Source organism: Diaphorina citri, unplaced genomic scaffold, assembly GCF_000475195.1.
Source record: "Diaphorina citri unplaced genomic scaffold, Diaci psyllid genome assembly version 1.1 scaffold55, whole genome shotgun sequence".
Classification (NCBI taxonomy): Eukaryota; Metazoa; Arthropoda; class Insecta; order Hemiptera; family Psyllidae; genus Diaphorina; species Diaphorina citri.
In genome coordinates this window covers 285,331-307,741 of record NW_007377492.1, presented here as the reverse complement: position 1 = coordinate 307,741, position 22,411 = coordinate 285,331, and the positions used below count along the sequence as shown (strand labels likewise).

General features: G+C 37.2%; 3 protein-coding genes across 3 annotated transcripts in view; 1 reads left to right on the top strand and 2 right to left on the bottom strand.

The window, feature by feature from the left end:
• Positions 1–1,516: 1,516 nt before the first annotated feature.
• On the bottom strand, positions 1,517–7,093 carry LOC103517520 (alpha-soluble NSF attachment protein; the record flags this gene model as incomplete). Its single annotated transcript, XM_026829333.1, has 4 exons — positions 1,517–2,276; positions 4,177–4,350; positions 4,952–5,217; positions 6,862–7,093. Coding segments are annotated over 4 exons (822 nt in total), but the record flags the coding sequence as incomplete, so codon positions are not given.
• A 1,159-nt stretch (positions 7,094–8,252) lies between these two features.
• Positions 8,253–19,361, top strand: LOC103517455. Its single transcript, XM_008482490.3, has 8 exons — positions 8,253–8,618; positions 9,148–9,404; positions 11,536–11,785; positions 12,011–12,464; positions 16,038–16,199; positions 17,152–17,578; positions 17,907–18,148; positions 18,953–19,361. The coding sequence occupies exons 1-8, from the start codon at positions 8,615–8,617 to the stop codon at positions 19,047–19,049; spliced, it is 1,893 nt and encodes a 630-aa protein (XP_008480712.1). The 5' UTR covers positions 8,253–8,614; the 3' UTR covers positions 19,050–19,361.
• A 153-nt stretch (positions 19,362–19,514) lies between these two features.
• LOC103517509 (ornithine decarboxylase-like) overlaps positions 19,515–22,411 on the bottom strand; it is a 23,125-nt gene continuing 20,228 nt past the window's right edge. The window contains exons 6-8 of the mRNA XM_026829382.1: positions 21,240–21,407; positions 20,468–20,765; positions 19,515–19,913 (exon numbers count right to left, since the gene is read on the bottom strand). Of these exons, the coding sequence (XP_026685183.1) occupies positions 19,542–19,913; positions 20,468–20,765; positions 21,240–21,407 (838 nt within the window). The 3' untranslated portion in view covers positions 19,515–19,541. The remainder of the gene's footprint in view (positions 19,914–20,467; positions 20,766–21,239; positions 21,408–22,411) is intronic.

Genomic DNA, 22,411 nt, shown 5'->3' with positions numbered 1-22,411 from the left:
TAAAAAACCTATATTTTTATTTCAATAAGTATTATTGTTACACAAAATGATAGGGAAGGGGAGGAGGGGGGGGGGGTTAACCTATAAAAAATACAAAAGAAAAGCAACTTTTCTTTTTTAGCACGAATCTACTTGATGACTAAAAACATTATTACACATTATAGAAATATAAATTTTCTTAGATAAGGAATATTATTTTAATCTACAGAGCTGATATTAATTTGTCTCGTAAGCTAACGGGCAAATGACAGGAAGGCCGGTTTCCGTTCAATCCTGACATTTTCTGCTTTTTATCTTACGAGATTTTTTTTTTTTCTTTTTAGTTTTCAAATTCTATTAATAAATACAAAGCATAGAAATTTCCTTTTCCCTTTCCTTATAATAAAAATCAATAAACAAATAAAAATTCTAACAGGCTAATTAGATAAATAATGGAGTGCCCTGAACATCATCAGCTGATCATTGACAGTTTTAGCTGACTATTTTAAATAGTCAATCGTTCAACAAAATAACACCAAGCTCTTCTCAAGTTTTGGCAACTGCTATTAATAAATACAAAGCATAGAAATTTCCTTTTCCCTTTCCTTATAATAAAAATCAATAAACAAATAAAAATTCTAACAGGCTAATAAGATAAATAATGGAGTGCCCTGAACATCATCAGCTGATCATTGACAGTTTTAACTGACTATTTTAAATAGTCAATCGTTCAACAAAATAACACCAAGCTCTTCTCAAGTTTTGGCAACTACATTTCAAGTTCAAAAAAGAAGAAGAAAAAACTGTACTATTTAGATACTTTTTACTTCACCTTCATGAGTAGGTATAAACTTTGGAAATTCAATTTTACATGTAGGTAAGGCCTCTGTGATAAGGAAATTACTCCAAGGGGGGAATGTAGGAACTTGGAAGTACGTATATAAATATTATTGTCTCTAAATATTGAGAAAAACCTCATCATGTAATATTGAATTTGACAATTTCCTAAGAGATGAATTTGTGTGAATTTTATGCTATGTCGTTTTGGCAACCCATAATTTGGGCAGTGGTGTTAGTATATGATTGTTTTTCTTATAGCCTAGGATTGTATTGGTATGCCATCAGCTAGGCATAGTTTGTAGATGAGGGTAATGTTTTAATTGCAATAAATTTATTGGACTTTTTTTTTGGTAAAGAGCGTAGTTACGATATCGGATAAATATTTTCAAGGCACTCTAAGTATATGATTGTTTTTCTTATAGCCTAGGATTGTATTGGTATGCCATCAGCTAGGCATAGTTTGTAGATGAGGGTAATGTTTTAATTACAATAAATTTATTGGACTTTTTTTTTTGGTAAAGAGCGTAGTTACGATATCGGATAAATATTTTCAAGGCACTCTATTAGAGATAAATCTACCGGGACATTGTGATGAATTTGAACAAAATAAGCCAATAGGTAAGTAATCTGAACTTCCGAAATATTTGGAAGATATCAAACTTTGACAAACATATTCAATGTTCGTATATGAAATCTACCGGGACATTGTGATGAATTTGAACAAAATAAGCCAATAGGTAAGTAATCTGAACTTCCGAAATATTTGGAAGATATCAAATTTTGACAAACATATTCAATGTTCGTATATAATTGATTTTACTAGGTCAAAATTTCAAATAAATGAGGACAGCAATCTATATCTCGGCTGGGATTGAACCCACGCCCTCCTGATTACCAGGCTAGTGTCTTGACCACTACACCACCGAGACAGGTGGTCAATAAATACAATTGTTATTCATTCTCCAAAAATTCAACATTTTTTTTTTTATTATTCCCACTTTAACAATCTCTTGTCCTTCGTGGGGCCTCTCTTAGGGCGTTATATTTTTGTGTAAAAGCCGATGAGCTTTAGGTATTCCAGCATGGCCTTCACCCCCTCAGGCTCATCAAGCAGGGAGGGCTTGCTGCTCAGTAAAACCCATCAAAATTATATTTTGAAGAAACTTTCACATAAAAAGTCACAGTCCACTAAAGATTGCTTCAAAAATGATTCAGATCCATATTATTATATTAGTTTATATTAAATGATGCGTCTACCCGGTATATAAAAAGTACATGGTCAACAGTAAAAGTTTAGAATGGATGCTTCAACGCAAGTCAGGATTATCATTGACTTGTTTCTTAATACGAAGAAGAACTGTTGTGTACCATTGGTCAAGTCTCGAGATGGAATCATAATCCTTGACAGCTTCAGTGAAACCATCTACATTCTGCTCTTCTATGTGTTCGATCAAAATCTGGAAAATAAATAAGATTCGTGGTTCAAGTCCAAGTCAAGTCATAAAAAGCTGGGTCCGTCCCTTCGGGAATTTTTTAGCCCGTAGTTTACTCGATCGTGGTTAAAGAAAATTAGTACCTATGTATGTACCTACTTATTTTGTTTAATATTCAGTTTATTAATTTAACTCGCACTGCGTGCCCGGTCGCGCTACGCGCTCCCGGGGTTTGTGCATATGGTCGCGCTTCGCGCTCCCTTATTTACGGTCGCACTGCGTACTCCGGAGGTTGCGTATACGGTCGCGCTGCGCGCTCCCGGGGTTGTGCATATGGTCGCGCTTCTTGTTTACGGTCGCGCTGCGCGCTCCCATGGCTTCGAGGGGTTAAGCATAGGATCGCGCTTCGCGCTCCCGGGGTTTCGCGATTGTGCATGCGTTCGCGCTTTGCGCTCCCTTATTTACGGTTGCACTGCGTGCTCGGGAGGTTGCGTATACGGTCGCGCTGCGCGCTCCCGGGGTTTGTGCATATGGTCGCGCTTCGCGCTCCCTTATTTACGGTCGCACTGCGTGCTCGGGAGGTTGCGTATACGGTTGCACTGCGTGCTCCCGGGGTTGTGCATATGGTCGCGCTTCGCGCTTTCTTGTTTAGGTTGGGCTGCGCGCTCCCGGAGCTTCGCGGTTGTGCATGCGGTCGCGCTTCGCGCTCCCTTGTTTATGGTCGCGCTGCGTGCTCCCGAGGCTTCGCGGTTGTGCATGCAGTCGTGCTTCGCACTCCCTTGTTTACGGTCGCGCTGTGCGCTCCCGGGTCTTCGCGGGTTTGAGCATAGGGTCGCGCTTCGCGCTCCCTTGTTTACGGTCGCGCTGCGCGCTCCCGGGGCTTCGCAGTGTTGAGCATTACTACATAATATATGTACCTACATACATTCATATAATGATTTAAAATCAAGACTAGAGCCCGTTCTTCCTTTATTCCTTATAATGTTTCCTAATAACTACCAATATAATAATTAAGTCATTTATTGGCTTTGCTCGGCGTAGCTTAACATAGATGACGCTAAAATCGGTCTTAAATTAACCACTGAAGTGTTATCTAAGACTTTCTCGCTTTGAGTTCATAAGTAGGTCGTCGCGACAAATTTCAAGATCAGAGCTCATTTGTGTGAGAAAATGTAAAAAAAATCCACCAAACACCAGTTTTTTGGCTTTTTGGTTCTGGACAAAATTTGCACCACCATTTTGGTGTTCCTGGTAAAAAGACCTTTAATTTGATTTATAGGTCGACCAGGTTTGGATAAGTCCTTCTATGGGAACAGACAGACGACACCGAAGCGAATACAATACCGTCCCTATACCTTTTATTATTACTATTGTAATTTAATAAAGGAAGGACAGATTAAAAATTTAACGTAAGCCCCCGCCTGGCGAGGGCCGTGGATGTGGGATACACGCCAGTGCGTAGTGTAATAATGACATTTGTAGTAAGCACAATAGACCTTATGTAGGTAACGTTTTAAAGTTGGAGAGCAGAAAAAATGAGAAACTAGGGAATTTTTCTTTTTCTTCTACGACTTCTAGGTCCTGAGATAAATCAATTTGAAAAATACCGGTAAGTCTTATATCTTGACGTCACGACATACGCTCCCGTAGTCGATGACGTCACATCAACTGTCCCAAGCAAGCTCCCTTGCAGGCTACTCTATTGTAATGCGTTTGAGCGCATTTCTTATGTCTTGAAGTCACAACTGTTTCAACTTTTACCTCAGAACGGCAAATATAAATCGAAATTTCGACCTTAAAACACTTTTTCGAAGTTTTGACTTCAGATTTGAATCTTTCACAACTTTTTACGTAGGAATCGACCCCTTTTGTTCATAAATTTTTCCCATATACATATCCTTTATTATAATTTCTAGATACTTACTCTTAGTAGTTTGTATTCGCGAGAATCTTGGAATGCAGGATAGATAGTCTTATAGCGATCGATAGCATTGTGGGCATTTATCACATCTATACACAGATGACATAGAGCAGCTCTGAAGAAATATTCTTTGGCACTATATTTCAATAGAGAGCTATCCAATGATGTCCTGCCGACCTGGAGAGAAGAACACAAAATGTCGAAATGTGAAAGTTTTCTTCATGATAGAATCAATGTCAACAGTTCTGATGTCACAAATGAGCAGTAACCAGTTTTATTATAGGGTTAGGTTAACACAAAAAGGAGCTTTCACAATTTGGGCAGCGATCAGTGTTATTATAGGGTTAAGTTAACACAAAAAAGAGCTTTCACAATTCGGGCAGTGATCACTTGATCAGTGTTATTAAAGGGTTAAGTTAACACAAAAAGGAGCTTTCACAATTTGGGCAGTGATCACTTGATCAGTGTTATTATAGGGTTAGGTTACAACAAAAAGGAGCTTTCACAATTTGGGCAGTGATCAGTGTTATTATAGGGTTAGGTTAAAGAAGCTTTCTTTTTCAGTGTTGTGGCTTCTGAATAATTACCCCATCATTTGTTTTATAGTGCAAGTAAGTAATTCTAGTTTATATTTTTGTCCTACACAAACTAAAAATAAAGAAGAGGAATTATTCTTCAGGGGTGATTTGAAATCTTACTACATTTGGTCATAATGCTATCTCACCTGTTCTCTGCTAACATAATACTAGTTTCATCAGCAACACATAATAAATCTTACCTCTTCATAAATCTGAATAGCTTTATTATAGTTTTGTAAGAGAGCAGCATGGTGGGCTACTTTTAGAAGACATTTGTTTGCTGAGGAGTTGCTTTCTTCTCCTTTGAAGTAAGTGGCTGCCTGTTCATAATGTTCTACAGCCTTCTCCTGGTCTACACAATCTGTTTCGTAAATCTCTGCTATGGTTTGATGATGTTTTGCTGCCATTGTAAATCTTCCCATGTCTGTGTAGATGACTATTGCTTTTGAAAGACAGTCTATGGCCGCTGAAATGTTTCAAAAATTGGAATTTAATATCATTATCATTAGAAGATATGTACATACATAATTTGCTTCTTAGCTTATACATAAAACAGGATGGAGCCCCTTGAAAATCAAAATAAAAATGTTACTGACTAGTACAGAAATGAAATTAGACTACAAAAGATAAAAAAAAAACTTTCCTAAATGTTTCCTACTCCCATTCTATCTTTTTGCCATTTTAGTTGTTCTGCCATTAATTTTTAATTAGATACCTATTATTATTTTTATTACTTAAATTTATTATTTATTTTATTTTTTCAATAATTATTTTCATTCATTTGTGTCGAAAACAGGTTCTGCAGAGCTTCATTTGCAGGTACCTACTTTGATTTCTGATTTTCTTTCAATTTCGAACATCCTTTCTCCCTATGGTTTTCTAGGTCTATACAAGAGGAAATAATCGGTGAAATGATATCGGGGAAATTGGCTAACGTTCATCAAAGTAGGTGTGCAATTTTTCTGTCGATGGTTGGGATTGAACCAGACCCTCTGTATGCCAACCGGACCAACCATGGCCTGAGAGCTATAGCGTTGACTCCACAACAGCCCTTAAACTACAAATTTCACTCGTTTAGACCTGCAATTTGAGCAAATTTCGCGTACACACACAACGATCTGTCAAATAACCAAGAGTTGAGAGACATACGAGTATTATCTGGATTTACCTCTTGTTCCTTCTCAAAGTGTAATCTAAGCGTTGACTCCACGCAGGCCCGTCGGTCTAGGAAAGTTCGCCTGACAACAACTTCGTTGACAAATCTGAAGTAGAGACCAAGTCCGTTCACACAAACAAGGTAAATGAAATCCGCTATGATCTGAAAACGTAAACAAAAGATATATTAGTATCGGGCAAATGAGAATTTGGAACGAAATTTGAGGATATTGTATGGCTAGCTTACAAAAGGTGTTGAAAGTCCAGCTACTGATCACCTCGTGTTAACTTCAATGGCCTTAAACAAATTTCGAGGTCATTTTATAGTACCACTGCCCACGTATAAACGGCACTGGCGTTCAGTAACATTCCCCAGTCCAGTTAGGTCATTGGCTGTTAGAAGTGCATTTTGACTAACTGGAGTGGAATTTTACTGGATGCTAGTTGTGCTTATGTGAGGCCAGAACTTAGCTAGTTAACACATTGTGTACGATGTGATCCATTTTTGTATCACAGTCACTATGCTGGTGGTACGGTGTGATCCACTTTTGTATCACGAGACTTCCTTCAATCTAAGGCCCGTGATACAAAAATGGATTATATTGGAGACCTATACTCTACGTGGTTTGATGCAGTATATCATGCTTAGTTTTAGTTTCTTCTGGTGTCAGCAAAATAAAATATAGTTGTGCTCTATGTCCGGTGTGATCCATAAATGGATCACATCAGAAATTACCGAAATTAGGGCTCCGTACCTAGCGCTAATTCGTGTTTTTATGCTTCGTACACAATGTGTTAATGACCTCATTTCAGCTCTCTCTCTCTCTTCCATATTGTGGCAAAAAATTGGAATTTGACAGTTGATTCAATGACATCCTATCTAATCTTTTAAATTCCTTTATATCCTTTGTTTATCCCCAAGCCTTTCAGTGCTTAATCTGTTACTGATATTTACCTTCATTGTCAGTTTTCTTAAAACAGTTAGCAGCATCTAGTAGATTACAGGCAGCATCATGCTTGGTTCCCGATTTCATATGTAAGTTTGCTGCCTCCACAAATGCTTTGCCAGCATTATTCCATTTCTTTGCCATTTTGAACATGTTAGCTGCTCTTGTGTAACATTCTATTGCTTCATCTATTTTGTTTCCACCCCTGAAATGAGAAAATGTATGGGTTGACAACTTAGTTATTTATTTATTTTTGTGGTAGGTAGGTAAGTACTGAACACCTTAGTTATAAACACCACTCTTAGTAGAGCTGCTGCTAGTTGCTTCTCACATACTAGCTTTTCATCTGTCATGAGGCTGAGTGCATCCCAAATTCCAAACACATAGCTCTAAAAACTTTACCCCGGCTAGGAATTGAACTCGGTCCTCCCCCATTCAGACCTAGGAGTGATACCCAGTTAGCCATAGACTGCCTGTTTAGAAGAATCATTGTATCTATAACATATTGCCTTCTGCTGAGCAATATTGCTAATATTAACAATAATGTCTTAGTACATTTAAGTGACGATTACATCATTGGACGATTACATCATTGGTCAATGAATGGTTTTGTTTATTTGGCAGATATGAGAGGTTTCAGAGAGGGGCTGCAAGTTCAATTTGATGATAAGGATCAGAGATAGCTCCTAGATTAAAAAAAAAAAAAAACCTTCCCCAAAAAACTGTCAAAAGAATCCTTTTTTGTGGTCAAGTTTTCTTTTCTGGCCTCAGCCATAATAGCTGAATGGCTTTTTGCTCATTGTCCGACACATAGTTGAAATAGAAATGGGTTTGAAAACCAATCTTCACAGTTTTCCAAGTACCGATTCAAATTCTTGATATTTGATAACAGAGCAGAGTATAATCTCTCTACAATAAATTTTAAACGTCAAGTCAATGTTTCTTTTGTTCACTTTTTTACTTTTTTTTTTTTTTTTTTTTTTTTTTTTTTTTTTTTTTTTTTTTTTTTTTTACTTCACTGTTTTGTTTGGGACTTGGAAGTTGGAAGATTGCACTTTGAATTTCGCCACGTCCAGAGTGAGTTGCTTCTGAGCTCACGGGGAAAATGCAATTTTTTTTAATCGTCTATTTTTCAGTATATTTTAAAATTATTAATAGGTAAAAGTTACTGAACACTGGTATGATAGTTATTAATTTTAAAATATGAAAAAAAAAAAAAAAATATTTTTTAACCTCCGCTCTAGCCAAAATATTTCCACAGCGCGATTAGTACGCTAGTCGCTATGTGGAATTGTGGACGCGCCTTTTGATTTGTACGGAAATGCCCTACTGTACGGATTTTCCTCCATTTGGCGAGATGGCAACACTGGAGTAGTTTGTTTGGAAACAAGACAAGAAACAAGTTTTTAACAACCTGCGGTTTCTGGTTTCTCAAAAATCAGGCGTAAAACACCTTCAACTCTTTCTTGAAGGGAAATGGATTTCCTTTTTAGCCTGGCCTGATGGTTTTGGCCATCAAGATTATGGAAAAGTTTCAAGTTTGCTCATCTTTTCTTTTGTGTTCTTGTTTATAACAATCGTCTAATGTTTGAAACTTCAATGAATGGATATCCTCTCAAGTGTCTACCTACATCACCATTATTTTGATGATTTCAGAAAAGCTGCCTATCTTTTTTTTTTTGGTCCTGTTTTCTGAAGTTGTAGAATTGGTATAGAAGTAAATAATTTTGTCGCTGATCAGTATGTTTCATTCTTTAAAATATGGGTAAGTAAATTCAATGAGTTCTTTCATACCTAAATGGTTTCCATCAACTTAGTAGATGGATACTCCCAACCCCTTGTTAAACTCATCACATATATCAATGCCCACCTATGATTTAATTTATCTGTTTGTAACAATATTCATGTATTGCTAGTGATTGGCTAAAATTGGGTTCCTAGTTGACAAAAATTAAGTAGGTGGGTACCTAATTTGTGGTTATGAGATAGAATAAATAATAATGAAGGAAAGTGAACTTCTTTGGATTTATAAAGAAAAAGGGGTGTAACTTTTTAATTGTGAGTTGAAAATAATCTGATGTCAATAAACAATAGTGAACACAGGTATTTAGCTATTGCACTCTCTACATTTAACTGTTTCTATCAATAGTGACACCCCTTACGACCACCTGTTGATTTGGCTACCCAAAGCCCACATTGAATAAATATTTAGAATATCATGATCTTACATATCTATTTTAGTATAAAGTGATTAATTAAGTGATTTTGTGTTATAATTTCATCTTATTTTTCAGATTGTGTTGAAACAACTAAGAAAATGGTAGTTAGTCCTAGAGCAAGACGAAGAGTGCTTGAGGTTAAATTAAAAGAAAAGAATCTAGAATTGAGAGAATTATGTGTAAGAGAAGCAGAATTGATAGGGGTTCTTCCTCCAGAAACTCCAATAGAACCTGGGGAATCCCCACCAAGTTTTACACCAAAAAATACTCTCTTCATGAAAGCCATGGGGGCAATGCCAACAGAAAGCTTAAAACAATCAGCAGCTAAAGATGTAAGTATTTATTTTTTACAGCAAACTTATTCCTTCCTATCTCTGGTGTAGGAAAAATTGAAGTAAAGAGATTTTATCTCTTTATACATTAATTCATTTAATACTGTAAACAACCAACTTATATACTTGCTTATACATGATGAGACCAGTCAAACCAATATATTTCATATTATTACATTCATCCATCTTATCTAAAGAAGAAGAGATTATATATTTTTTAAAAAACACATAAACAATCTGCCAGCCTCTGGCTGGTTGCCAAATAAAAAGCACAGAATACCAATCAAAACTCCAGAGAATTGCGGAGTGCATTGAGAACAAAATCATTTGAAGAATGGTCAAAAGGATCCTACCAAGGAATTGGAGTAAAACACTTTGCCGATCACAAACAAGCAAATGCCTTCATTACAAACAAGAATTCCCTTTCATCTTCGGAATGGGTTGCAGCCATCAAGCTCAGCGTGAACTATGCAAACCTCGCAGGTGTACCGGGAGTTCAAAGTTCCAGCAACAACTCTAACCTCTGTCGCAGATGCTTCAGAGAGAAGGAAACACTCCCACATGTATTGGGTTCTTGCTGCTACAATGAACAATTGGTCACATCTCGCCACCACAAGATCAAAAGGAGAATCATCGAGTTGCTGAAAGAAAAACAAGTGGAATGCTACGAGGAAGTGTCTTGTGTTGATAGCAATGGTTCGAGAAGATTTTGTGATATTGTGGCTTTCCCCAAGAATGAAAAAAAGGCATACATTCTTTATCATACTATTCGATAGGAGTCCAATGATAATGATCAAGCAGAGAAAGTTGATAAAGAAAAGAAGTCCATCTATGAGCCATGTATTGAGTATTTGAAGGAGAAGTATAGTGAAAAATATCCCAACAGAAAGTATGAGGTCATCGAACAAAAAAAAAGGGGGGAAAAAAAATGTCCACCAAATAAAAAAAAAAAAAAAAAAAAAATCAAAATTGTGCGCTGCAACAGCCATAGTGTGAACAGATCTTAACTTTTGAAGATGAAATTGGTCTTAAGAGAGAGGTAATATTGTCTTCTAAACACACAAAATGGCAGATATCTCTGTTATTCTGGGGATTTCAAAAAAGTGGTCCGGGAACTTTTTGTAACCCTTGACCTGTAGTATTCGCTATTTTTGGGTTGACATTGATTAATGCAACACCCTGTATATATATAAAAAATAATTAACTCTTCCCTCTTTTCAACCTGTTGGAAAAATTTCATCAGACAACTGGACAGACTATCTCATCATATCACCTGGCACATTCGATAAAAATATTTGAGGACGTTTAAAAAAGAATATATGTTTTTCCATTTTTGTTGGTAGGTAATGAAGGCCCTTTCTTTAAAATATGGGTAAGTAAATTCAATGAGTTCTTTCATACCTAAATGGTTTCCATCAACTTAGTAGATGGATACTCCCAACCCCTCGTTAAACTCATCACATATATCAATGTTAAATATGAAAATAACTTTACTCTTTACTGGTTTTGGTTGATAGGTTTATTTTATTGTAACATAACTTACAGACTAGTTTCACCCTTTCAGGCATCATCAGTGTTTAAAAAAGAACTTATTCTTATGCAATAAACATGGTTATAATTTTGTAAGTGTGCATTTCAATTGAACTTTGTGACTAGAAATCTACTTAGCTTATTTAGTAATTGAAGTTACTAAAAATGTAAGTACTTAGTTGAATTTAAAGCTAGAACTTTGCCCAATTTAAAATCTTAACTTCTACATTCATCCATCTTATCTATCTCCAGAAACTCTGTCATGGTATCCTTTGTCTGATGGCAACCTGCTGGTGGGCAGGAAGGTGGCAATAACTAAATATGAAAATAACTTTACTCTTTACTGGTTTTGGTTGATAGGTTTATTTTATTGTAACATAACTTACAGACTAGTTTCACCCTTTTGGGCATCATCAGTGTTTAAAAAAGAACTTATTCTTATGCAATAAACATGGTTATAATTTTGCAAGTGTGCATTTCAATTGAACTTTGTGACTAGAAACCTACTTAGCTTATTTAGTAATTGAAGTTACTAAAAATGCAAGTACTTAGTTGAATTTAAAGCTAGAACTTTGCCCAATTTAAAATCTCAACTTTTCAGGAGGACTCCCTGGCAACATTAGAACAAGAATATCAAACACAGTCTGGAATAGCTGAGGCAGCATTTGGTTTGGCAAATGATGTTTCCATAAGTAAATCCCTCCGGAGGAAACATCGTCAGAGGTATCAAGATAGTCAACACAGGATTGCTGAGCTGGAAACAAGGATCAATCTGTTGAAGAGAACATCTAACTTGGATCTGAGGAAGCATAAGAATATAATGGGTTACCATCAAGCCCATGATCTGAGAGGTAGGCATTCTTGGCTTATAACCAAGCTGTAAACATAATTCACATGTACTTGTAATGTAGAATGAAACATCAATAATTGTAAAAATGTATGATTCATTTAGAACTTATCAATATGTTGTTAGTAATTGTTACACATCAATGTACTCATTATTTAGTTTTTATCTCTCTATTCTAAAGAAGTGCTTAAGCACTCCTGTTTTCTAACAATTTTATTTTGTTCTGCAGATGATAGAATTGGTGTTCCAATCCATGGCATGGATGAGGTTGATCAGCCACTCTCCTTAGCTCCCGATAACACTAGCATGCTACACTACCAAAGAAACTTTGCACCTCCTGTGCCTAAACATCAAATCCAATGGGGTGGTCACTACAATCATCCAGACTCCATTCATCCTATCATCCAAAGTTCCCACGGTAACCATTCTAGCCATTCCCACAAGATGGTTCCTCACAAACATATCAACTATCTTCCTACCATGTATTCTCCTTCACATGAGATTCAAGTGATGAAGAGTGCATACAGCAAAGTGTCACCTAATGTGAGCAACAGTAATATATCACAGACAAACAATATGCCTCCTAACCTCATCAATATGAATATGAATCCAACATATCATCAGCCACACCATGCACCTCCTCATAACTTGTATGATTTTCAACCCCATGGAGATCTCAAAAGGTGAGTATTTAATTCACTTCTTCAATCATGATATCATGAATAATATTATCATGAGTGTACAATATTGAATCATGAATAAAACAAAATTGCACCATGATTCATTGTGTGAGTTAAAAATATTGCATCATGTTTGAAAATGAAAAATATCTTAATGGCTCACAGTGAAGGAAGAAAATTTAGTGGTTGAGTGGAAGAGCTCCTCCTGGAGAACCCTGCCACTCAAAAGAAAGCCATAATTTTATTGTAATTTGTAATTGTATTTGTACAGGGCTTGAGTATAGACATAATCTACATGGCCCTAGTCATTTTGTTATAAAAGTAAAAGTAAATTAATATATAAAAGATATAAGTGAAATACATGGTGCTCCTATAGCTAAGTACATATTGAAAGCAAACGAATACAATAGGAAAAAAATGAAAAAAAAAAAGCTCATCCCTAGAGAGGATTTAGCCAAAAATGGGAGAGAATAGTCGTGGTCGAGAAGAGAGAATCAGAGCAGCAGTGCATGGTACACAAAGGAAGAGTAAGATATTCATTAGAGTAATGATAAGTACCTACAATCAAGTTTATGAGATTGTAGTTTTTCTTTTAACTTTGTTTTTCGATGTTTAGTTTCTAGTGTTTTGAGGTCTTTGGGTAAGTTGTTATAGTATTTTATTCCTTGATATTTTGGTGATTTTTGGTCATATGTTGTCTTTGTTTTTGTTTGTCTGATGTGATGTGCTTGCCTGGTGTTGTGATTGTGTGTCTCGTTGGTATGAATGATGGATTCTTTGCAATTACCCGAGGCAGCTTCTTTTCATCGGGTGAGATGTCAGGAGGTTTTGTCTGCAGGACTTTGTTAGGCTGGTAACTGTTCAGTGTATTGTAACCGTGTGATGTGTATTGTACAGTGTAACCGTGTGAACCTTTTAGAAACGAATAATGAAATTTGACATAATCAAGAAGTAGAGGAAGAAGAAGAAAATGAACAAATCATGATATGATAAGAAACTAAAATGTTCCTGAAAAGTACAAACATTATGTACTTATATAGGAACACGATGAAATTTGTGAAGAAACCGAATAAACCTTATTATTATGTATGGTTGTGGTGACTTCTATGTAGTATGGGGCGTAGTATGTGAGTATCTTGTTTTAATTTATTCATGTCAATAAACAATAGTGAACACAGGTATTTAGCTATTGCACTCTCTACATTTAACTGTTTCTATCAATAGTGACACCTCTTACTACCACCTGTTGCTTTGGCTACCCAAAGCCCATATTGAATATTTAGAATATCATGATCTTACATATCTATTTTAGTATAAAGTGATTAATTAAGTGATTTTGTGTTATATGATAATTTCATCTTATTTTTCAGATTGTGTTGAAACAACTAAGAAAATGGTAGTTAGTCCTAGAGCAAGACGAAGAGTGCTTGAGGTTAAATTAAAAGAAAAGAATCTAGAATTGAGAGAATTATGTGTAAGAGAAGCAGAATTGATAGGGGTTCTTCCTCCAGAAACTCCAATAGAACCTGGGGAATCCCCACCAAGTTTTACACCAAAAAATACTCTCTTCATGAAAGCCATGGGGGCAATGCCAACAGAAAGCTTAAAACAATCAGCAGCTAAAGATGTAAGTATTTATTTTTTACAGCAAACTTATTCCTTCCTATCTCTGGTGTAGGAAAAATTGAAGTAAAGAGATTTTATCTCTTTATACATTAATTCATTTAATACTGTAAACAACCAACTTATATACTTGCTTATACATGATGAGACCAGTCAAACCAATATATTTCATATTATTACATTCATCCATCTTATCTAAAGAAGAAGAGATTATATATTTTTTAAAAAACACATAAACAATCTGCCAGCCTCTGGCTGGTTGCCAAATAAAAAGCACAGAATACCAATCAAAACTCCAGAGAATTGCGGAGTGCATTGAGAACAAAATCATTTGAAGAATGGTCAAAAGGATCCTACCAAGGAATTGGAGTAAAACACTTTGCCGATCACAAACAAGCAAATGCCTTCATTACAAACAAGAATTCCCTATAAAATATAAAGGTACATATTGATAGCAGAAGAATGCAATAGGAAAAAATGGAAAAAAAAAGAGAAAAGAAAAGCTCATCCCTAGAGAGAGTCCATCCAAAAATGGGAGAGAATAGTAGTGGTAGAGAGGGGAGAATCAGAGCAGTAGTGCATGGTACGAAAAGGAAGAGTAAGGTATTCATTAGAGTGAGATCAAGTTTATGAGGTTTTGCTCATCCGCTCCGATTCTTCCTCCGTCCACATTCCGTCTAGCTCCGCGAAGCTATATGGTGCTAATGTTTGTAGTTTTTCTTTTAACTTTGTTTTTAGATGTTTAATTTCTAGTGTTTTGAGGTCTTCGGGTAAGTCGTTATAGTATTTTATTCCTTGATATTTTGGTGATTTTTGGCCATATGTTGTCTTTGTTTTTGTTTGTCTGATGTGATGTGCCTGCCTGGTGTTATGATTGTGTGTTTCGTTGTTATGAATGATGGATTCTTTTTGGCTATGTATGGTTGTGGTGACTTCTATGTAGTATAGGGCGTAGTATGTGAGTATCTTGTTTTTTTGGAATATGTCTTTGCATGATGTTCTGGGGTGTATGTTGTATATCTTTCTGATGATTCTTTTTTGTATGATGAATATTCTTTTGTGTTCTGTTGTGTTTCCCCAAAGTATTATTCCGTATCGAAGATAACTTTCGCCAAATGCATAGTAATATGTTAGTAATGATTTATGGTTAAATGTTTTCTTCAGATAGTTTATTATGTAGCATAGTTGGTTGAGTTTTTTGCATATTTTTTCAATTTGTTCATTCCAGTTTAATTTGTGATCTATTTCTATGCCTAGGTATTTTACAGTGTATTTTCTTTCTATCGTTTGGTTGTGTGTTATGTTAATATCTTGTATGTTTTCTTTTCTTATAATATCAATGCCCACCTATGATTTAATTTATCTGTTTGTAACAATATTCATGTATTGCTAGTGATTGGCTAAAATTGGGTTCCTAGTTGACAAAAATTAAGTAGGTGGGTACCTAATTTGTGGTTATGAGATAGAATAAATAATAATGAAGGAAAGTGAACTTCTTTGGATTTATAAAGAAAAAGGGGTGTAACTTTTTAATTGTGAGTTGAAAATAATCTGACATGTATTCTTTAATTGTTTTTTCGGCCTTTTCTTTCAGTTCACTTTGGGTTTTTGCTGATATTGTTATGCTTGTGTCGTCTGCGTACGTGACTATTTCCCCTTCTGTCATTGCGTTTACTATTATATATCGTTTGTATACAATGTGTTGTATAGTGTTGGCCCTATGTTATGTTTGTCCCTTGACTAACTCCATTTGTGTTGTAGAAATGTTCGTTTATTTTTGTTTTTACTTTTCTGTTCTCTAGGAATGATTTGAGCCATTGGTTAGGGAGATTATTGATTCCATATTTTTCCAGTTTTTTTACTAGTTTATTATTGTCAACCACGTCAAAAAGCAAAGGCTTACAAATTCTTCCACTTGGGGTTAGCATTACTTTATTTTCTGGTTTGTTACAGATTTGGTAGTCTTGACAGAAGAAGAGGCAACTATAATCCTGTGCCTCCGCCTAGACCGCCTCATAAACAAGAAGTAGAAGAGAACCTCATGCCCAAGTCACATAAACCTCAACTAGAACCTGACACTGTGTTGCTCCCTAATCAAATGTACCCAGAGAATAAGTAAGTGTAAAATTACCCCTGGTCTAAATATCATTAAATGACATCCTTCTTTTGAGCTCATAACAGCCTGCCTGTTATCTTAACAGCCCTGCTAAGCCTATAAAAATCAAATTGAACTTAACAGGTTGTTAGCTTAACAGGAATGTACCCAGAGAATAAGTAAGTGTAAAATTACCCCTGGTCTAAATATCATTAAATGACATCCTTCTTTTGAGCTCATAACAGCCTGTTAGCTTAACAGCCCTGCTAAGCCTATAAAAATCAAATGGAACTTAACAGGTTGTTAGCTTAACAGACCTTCTAGGATCTGAAAAAATAATGGGGAAAACAACTGTTAATGTAGTTATGGACTCAGTACTCAAAGTATCATTGGTATTTTGGTAGAGGTATGTATCATTGGTATCCTCGCAAAAGTGAAAGCGCAGATGCACGAAAAAAGTCCAAAAATGGAGATGTACCAGAATGAGTTGGTGTCAGTCCTTGGTACAGAAATATTATCTGGCTATTTAAAGGAGCATCATGAGCATGTTGCCCTCAGGAAGGACGTTATACGAAGTATTGTGAAAAATATCCCAACAGAAAGTATGAGGTCATCGGTATCTGGTTTGGATCAAGAGGAACCATTTCAAAGTTCACTCTCCAGAAACTCTGTCATGGTATCCTTTGTCTGATGGCAACCTGCTGGTGGGCAGGAAGGTGGCAAGCTGCATCTCTCTCTCTTCCCCCTAATATCAAGCAATAATAAATAACTAAATTTTTTTTTTTTTTTTTTTTTTTTTTTTTTTTTTTTTTTTTTTTCTTCTGGGGTTCCGTTGAAAGTTTTGAAAAGTGTGCCGCGGTGGCAACAACTTTAAGAAGCACTTTTTTTTATATTGATATTTATTAGAGACAAAAAAATACAGAGTGTTTAGTGTTTTATTCTTATAAAAAATTCCCTTCTCTCTTGTTTCAGCATCATGAGAACTCAATCTCTGATCAACGTACGCGAATCCCAGCAACCTCTACCTCCCAGACTCCCTGTACCATGGTATGAACTTTCCGACCCTCCTCCCCCTCCTGCTCCTTCTCCGCCTCTAGCTAGCACTCCTCTTGTATCTTCCATATCTAACTTGAACATGGATAACATACCCTATCCCATCCCCACTTCCAATCATAATGATATGTCCTACCCTGTGTCAACTATGTCTAATCATAACGTGGATATGCCATACCCTGTGTCAACTATCTCAAATCATAACGTAGTGGACAGTATGTCGGCGTATCCAGTGTCAACTATGTCGAATAATTTGAATGTAGTGGACAATATGACGTATCAATCTCAACCCCCTCCCCCGCCCTCGCAGCAGTCGCCTGTGTCTTCTATTCCGGAACCGGATGTGGTAAGTGATTGTATTTTATACTCGTATGAAGATTTTTTCCTTTTTTTTTTAATAGAGCTAACTGTAACAAAGGAGATTTAATCGTCCCGAAATTGAATAGAGTCGGACAGAATAGGAGAAAACCAGTCAGTCGTTCCGAGAACGAAACTTATTTGTTCGTCTCCGGGAATCGAAACCGAGCGATTTAACGCTTACAAGGCAGGCGCGCTTCTAAGAATCTAAGCTAACTAGGTCGGCAGTTTAACCTTTGAACACATAAAATCCCACTATGCTTTCTCTCCTCTATCCGTTTATATTATAATCATTTGAATTCAATTCTCATTTCCAGGTTGTGCCTTACGAATCGCCAAAAAATCAAACCGTCGTTCAAGTGGGAAAGTTTCAACCGTACCGGGAAATCTCCAAACCGTTTGAAATGTCGGATTTCTACAAATATAGTACAAAGTTCCGGAGGAAACCTGGAGATCCTGGGACGAACACGAATCCCAAGGCCAACAACAATAATCATATTAATATTAACAAAACCAAAGATAATCTAACGGAGCAGAACTCTATGACACCCTATAATCAGTAAGTGGCACTTTGGAACGTCAGTTATGGTGTCTGATCTCAAAAAAAAAATCGAAGGTGGCCGTTGCGGAAACCTTCGAACCAATCAAAAGGCGTCCTTCGTTACTCGTACTGTGTGGCACAAATAAAGCCGGTTATTTTCTGAAGATTTCTAAAGGTTTTTGTAAAGGAAGATAGAATGTTGTAGTACCTACAGATTCGGAAACACTGTACTCGGAGCCAGTTTTTTTCTTGAGGTCAGACAACGTATAGATGTCAATATCTCTTTCAAGTTGATTGCAATTTCAAGGTTCTCGTAAATTTACTGGTAACTTTTGTTGGTATCACAGCATTACGAAGTGCCTCTAAAATAATCTTTTCACACTGGCACTGCCGTCACTGGTCGCTACTCAATCGCCCCTAAATTCCAAGCACAGAGCCGAAAAACCTTTGATTCTGCCTGGCGTTTAACCCGGGAATAGAGGGAACTGTAACTGCTAGGGTCTTATCGTCCCGAAAGCGAAGAGAGAAGGAAAGCCAGCCGTTCCGAGAACAAACCTTATCCGTGTAGGATAAAATCCGCCTCGGGCGGGAATCGAACCCGCGACCTAGCACTTACAAGGCAAACGCATTACCCTCCAAGCCAACTAGAGTGGTCGAGTTCCGAGAACAAACCTTATCCGTGTAGGATAAAATCCGCCTCGGGCGGGAATCGAACCCGCGACCTAGCACTTACAAGGCAAACGCACTACCCTCCAAGCTAACTAGAGTGGCCCGGACTTTTGTTAAATGCGTTAACAAATTTGGAAACTGTTTTATTTGCAGAAATACGTCCGAGCAACCTCTACGTCCTGACTCAACAGATATGACATGGAGACAGAGTGAGAAGAGTGCAGGATCCCATGCGTCAACTTTTGTATGAGAATAATATTAGTAGTGGAAGTGCCCAATGATAGTGCCCTTTGTAGTGGAAGAACATGATCAGTAGCTGAGAGGTAAAACGTTGGATTTGTAATACGGAGGACTGCGGTTCGATTTCAGCAGTGACAAAAATATTTCTTCATTTCGAGGAAGACATTTCTAAAAGTTTGGCCTCAACAAATAGTCGCTGAGGGAGAATTCCTTTGTGGAATAGGCCCTAAAATTAGATGGCAAGATTACTTTAGGACATTTACTATCAATCCAATGGATTTTAAATATTTTTCTTCAGTTTGTTTTACTTTTTTCCGCGAGAAACCGAATTTTCATTTGTCTTATTTGTCTGTCTTTTTTTTTTACTTTCGCATTACAAAAAAAAAAAAAAAAAAAAAAACTTCACATTCTTTTATATCCATGCCTATCCAAGAACGGAAAAGTTTGGTTAGAAAATTTCCGCCCTGACCAGGATTTGAACCCAGCACCTCCGGGTTGAGAGTCAGTACACTTGCCCACAGAGCCACAATACACAGAAAAAAAGAGAGAGACAGCTCAAAAGAAAGGATTCCTGAAGAAACAGAGGGGATCTCAGACTCACCTGAGAATCATCCATAACATTGAACGGGATGGGGGTACACACCGCGTGATCATAGATGATACAGTTGAAGGATCCGTACACACCATCGTTAATGTAATACATGGTATGAGTCGGCACAGAACTATTTGCTCCCAGGATATCTCGCTTAGAATGAATGAGAGTAGCCAGAGTGAATGCAGATGCCACGTAGTAGCGACCAGGTTCAGCAATGATGGAAACGCCTTCCTCTACCGGGAAGTATTCATCCAGAGCCACGTTGATGATCTCAGCAATCTGGGAAGGAAATAGTACCCATAGGAATTTGACTTGGAATTTCATCTTAAATTCTTAATATTAAATTCATTCTATCAATATTCATTTTATCAATAACCCATATAATGACCACCTGCTTTGGTGGCGTACTTAGTGGTTAAGACGCTAGCCTGGTAAACAGGAGGGCGTGGGTTCAATCCTAGCCGAGGTATGGAATTTTATCCTCAAAATTGTTTGATAATTTGACTATTTTACTTAAGACTAAAAATAAGAAATAAGACCAAAGATGATTAATTAATAGTGAGAATTTGACAACACTTAATAGTAGTAGATCACTGCTGGGGTAAAGGGACCTTTAGCCCTATTTGAGCCGTATAAATAAGCACTCTTCTATATTGATATTGATAGATATTTATTTATTGTGTTTCAGTATACAATATTGTATGTGCACAAATATATATTAAAAAAAAAAAAATCTAATATTGGCTATGACCCATGAATGGAGATTAAAAGGGTTTTTTCTTCCCTGGATAGTTTACTATTGATTTTCCTAAATAAATTAAGCAAACTCTTACCCGATTCATGGAGTAACCCGTATAGCCCGGATATCCACCACCCAGATCCAGCACACGCATTGAGAATCCCAGTGAGTTGCCCAGGTCAAATATTTGACGCGCCGAGTAGATAGCTCTTCCAAATACAGGGGGGTCACCACATCCTGAGCCCACATGGAATGAGACACCCACTACATCCAGGTCGAGAGATTTAGCCAAGCGAAGTAGACGGGGAGCTTCGGAGATCGGATCACACCCAAACTTCATACCCAGCTGACACTGAGCTACCTCAGCATCGCAACGAATACGAATGACAAGTCTGTGGGAGAGGGAGAATAGAATTTAGCTCAGTAATGCCTGGATCTACACTTTATGTGAAAAAAAACTTCAAACTTCGGTTTGAAGAACCAAAAGCTCGAATGTAAACCATACCAGTCTAAAGTACAGCCTTTTACATAAGACGGTTGAAATCGACCTGAATTCTCAAAGAGGTTTGTCCCATTTTGATTAAATTTTGCAAAGAATTTCAACACACAAAGATTTTTGTGCTCCATCGGGCCTTTGGCACCCCATACAGACAATTTTTAACGTTTTTTTTTCGCCATAACTCCCGAAAGGTTCGTCCGATTTTGATGAAATTTGGCAAAAATGTTAAACACATAAATGTCCTTATTTGTTTATTTGATTTTTTGATTTTTGGCTCAATCTATGTTACGGGACCACGTAAAAACCCTTTTTCTGAATTGTATACTGTATGAGCATAGTTGACTGAGCCACGGAGTTTCATACTTACTGAGCTGTCGGGTGGAACTGCTTGACTTTCTGCAGCTCAATCTCATTATCGAATGTCATAGTATCGATCCCGTACTCTGCAGCATAGCGGATGTGAGATATTGGCTTGGCAGGATTAGCGTAGATAATACGGGATGGATCCACGCCCAGAGATAACACCCCAGGATCACTGAAGTTAAACAACGTTACACGTGGTTAGTATCCGGACGGGTGACCATCTGGGTGAGTTTAATGTGAGTAGGTGGGTAGCTCGGTGCCAAACGGAGGCTGAAACCCCCTGACGTTAAAGAGGGAACATACTTAACTTAACATGGTATATTGGAAATACTTAACTTAACATGGTATATTGGAAATACTTACGAGGCAGCAAAGTTCAGGTTGAGTCGTAACTTGGTTACGATATCACTAGAACAATGTCAGAGTTATGATGAAGAGGAGTGTCACCAAGGAGGGTCAGCGTTGAGAGAGTCGATCCAGTTGACTAGACGACAGCAGCGAAGGTTTACCAGCCTACCCGAACCCTGGAATAGAACAGAATTATACAGCGTTAGAATAGAATCGAATTACATAAAACTAGAAGAGCATTATCCCTGTATCCCAAGTCTAAAATAGATTAAAATATATAATTCAACGTTGTACGGCTCGCCAGGTCTTTGAATTAACTCCATACCCGGTGAAAATCATGGGCATGATTAAGCTTGCCAAATATCCAAAATGTCGATTCGGGACGCGAATCCGCGAACATAATTGCTAAATCCGCGAACATAATCGCAAAATCCGCGAACAAAATCGCCAAATCCGCGAACATAATCGCGAAATCCGCGAACATAATCGCCAAATCCGCGAACATAATCGCCAAATCCGCGAGCATAATCGCAAAATCCGCGAACAAAATCGCGAAATCCGCGAACCAAATCGCGAAATCCGCGAACATAATCGCCAAATCCGCGAACATAATCACGAAATCCGCGAACATAATCGCGAAAACCGAACTTAATCGCGAAATCCGCGAACATAATCGCGAAATCCGCGAACATAATCGCGAAATCCGCGAACATAATCGCGAAATCCGTATTCGCCGCGAGCATAATCGCAAAATCCGCGAACAAAATCGCCAAATCCGCGAACATAATCGCGAAATCCGCGAACATAATCTTTTTTTTTTTTTTTTTT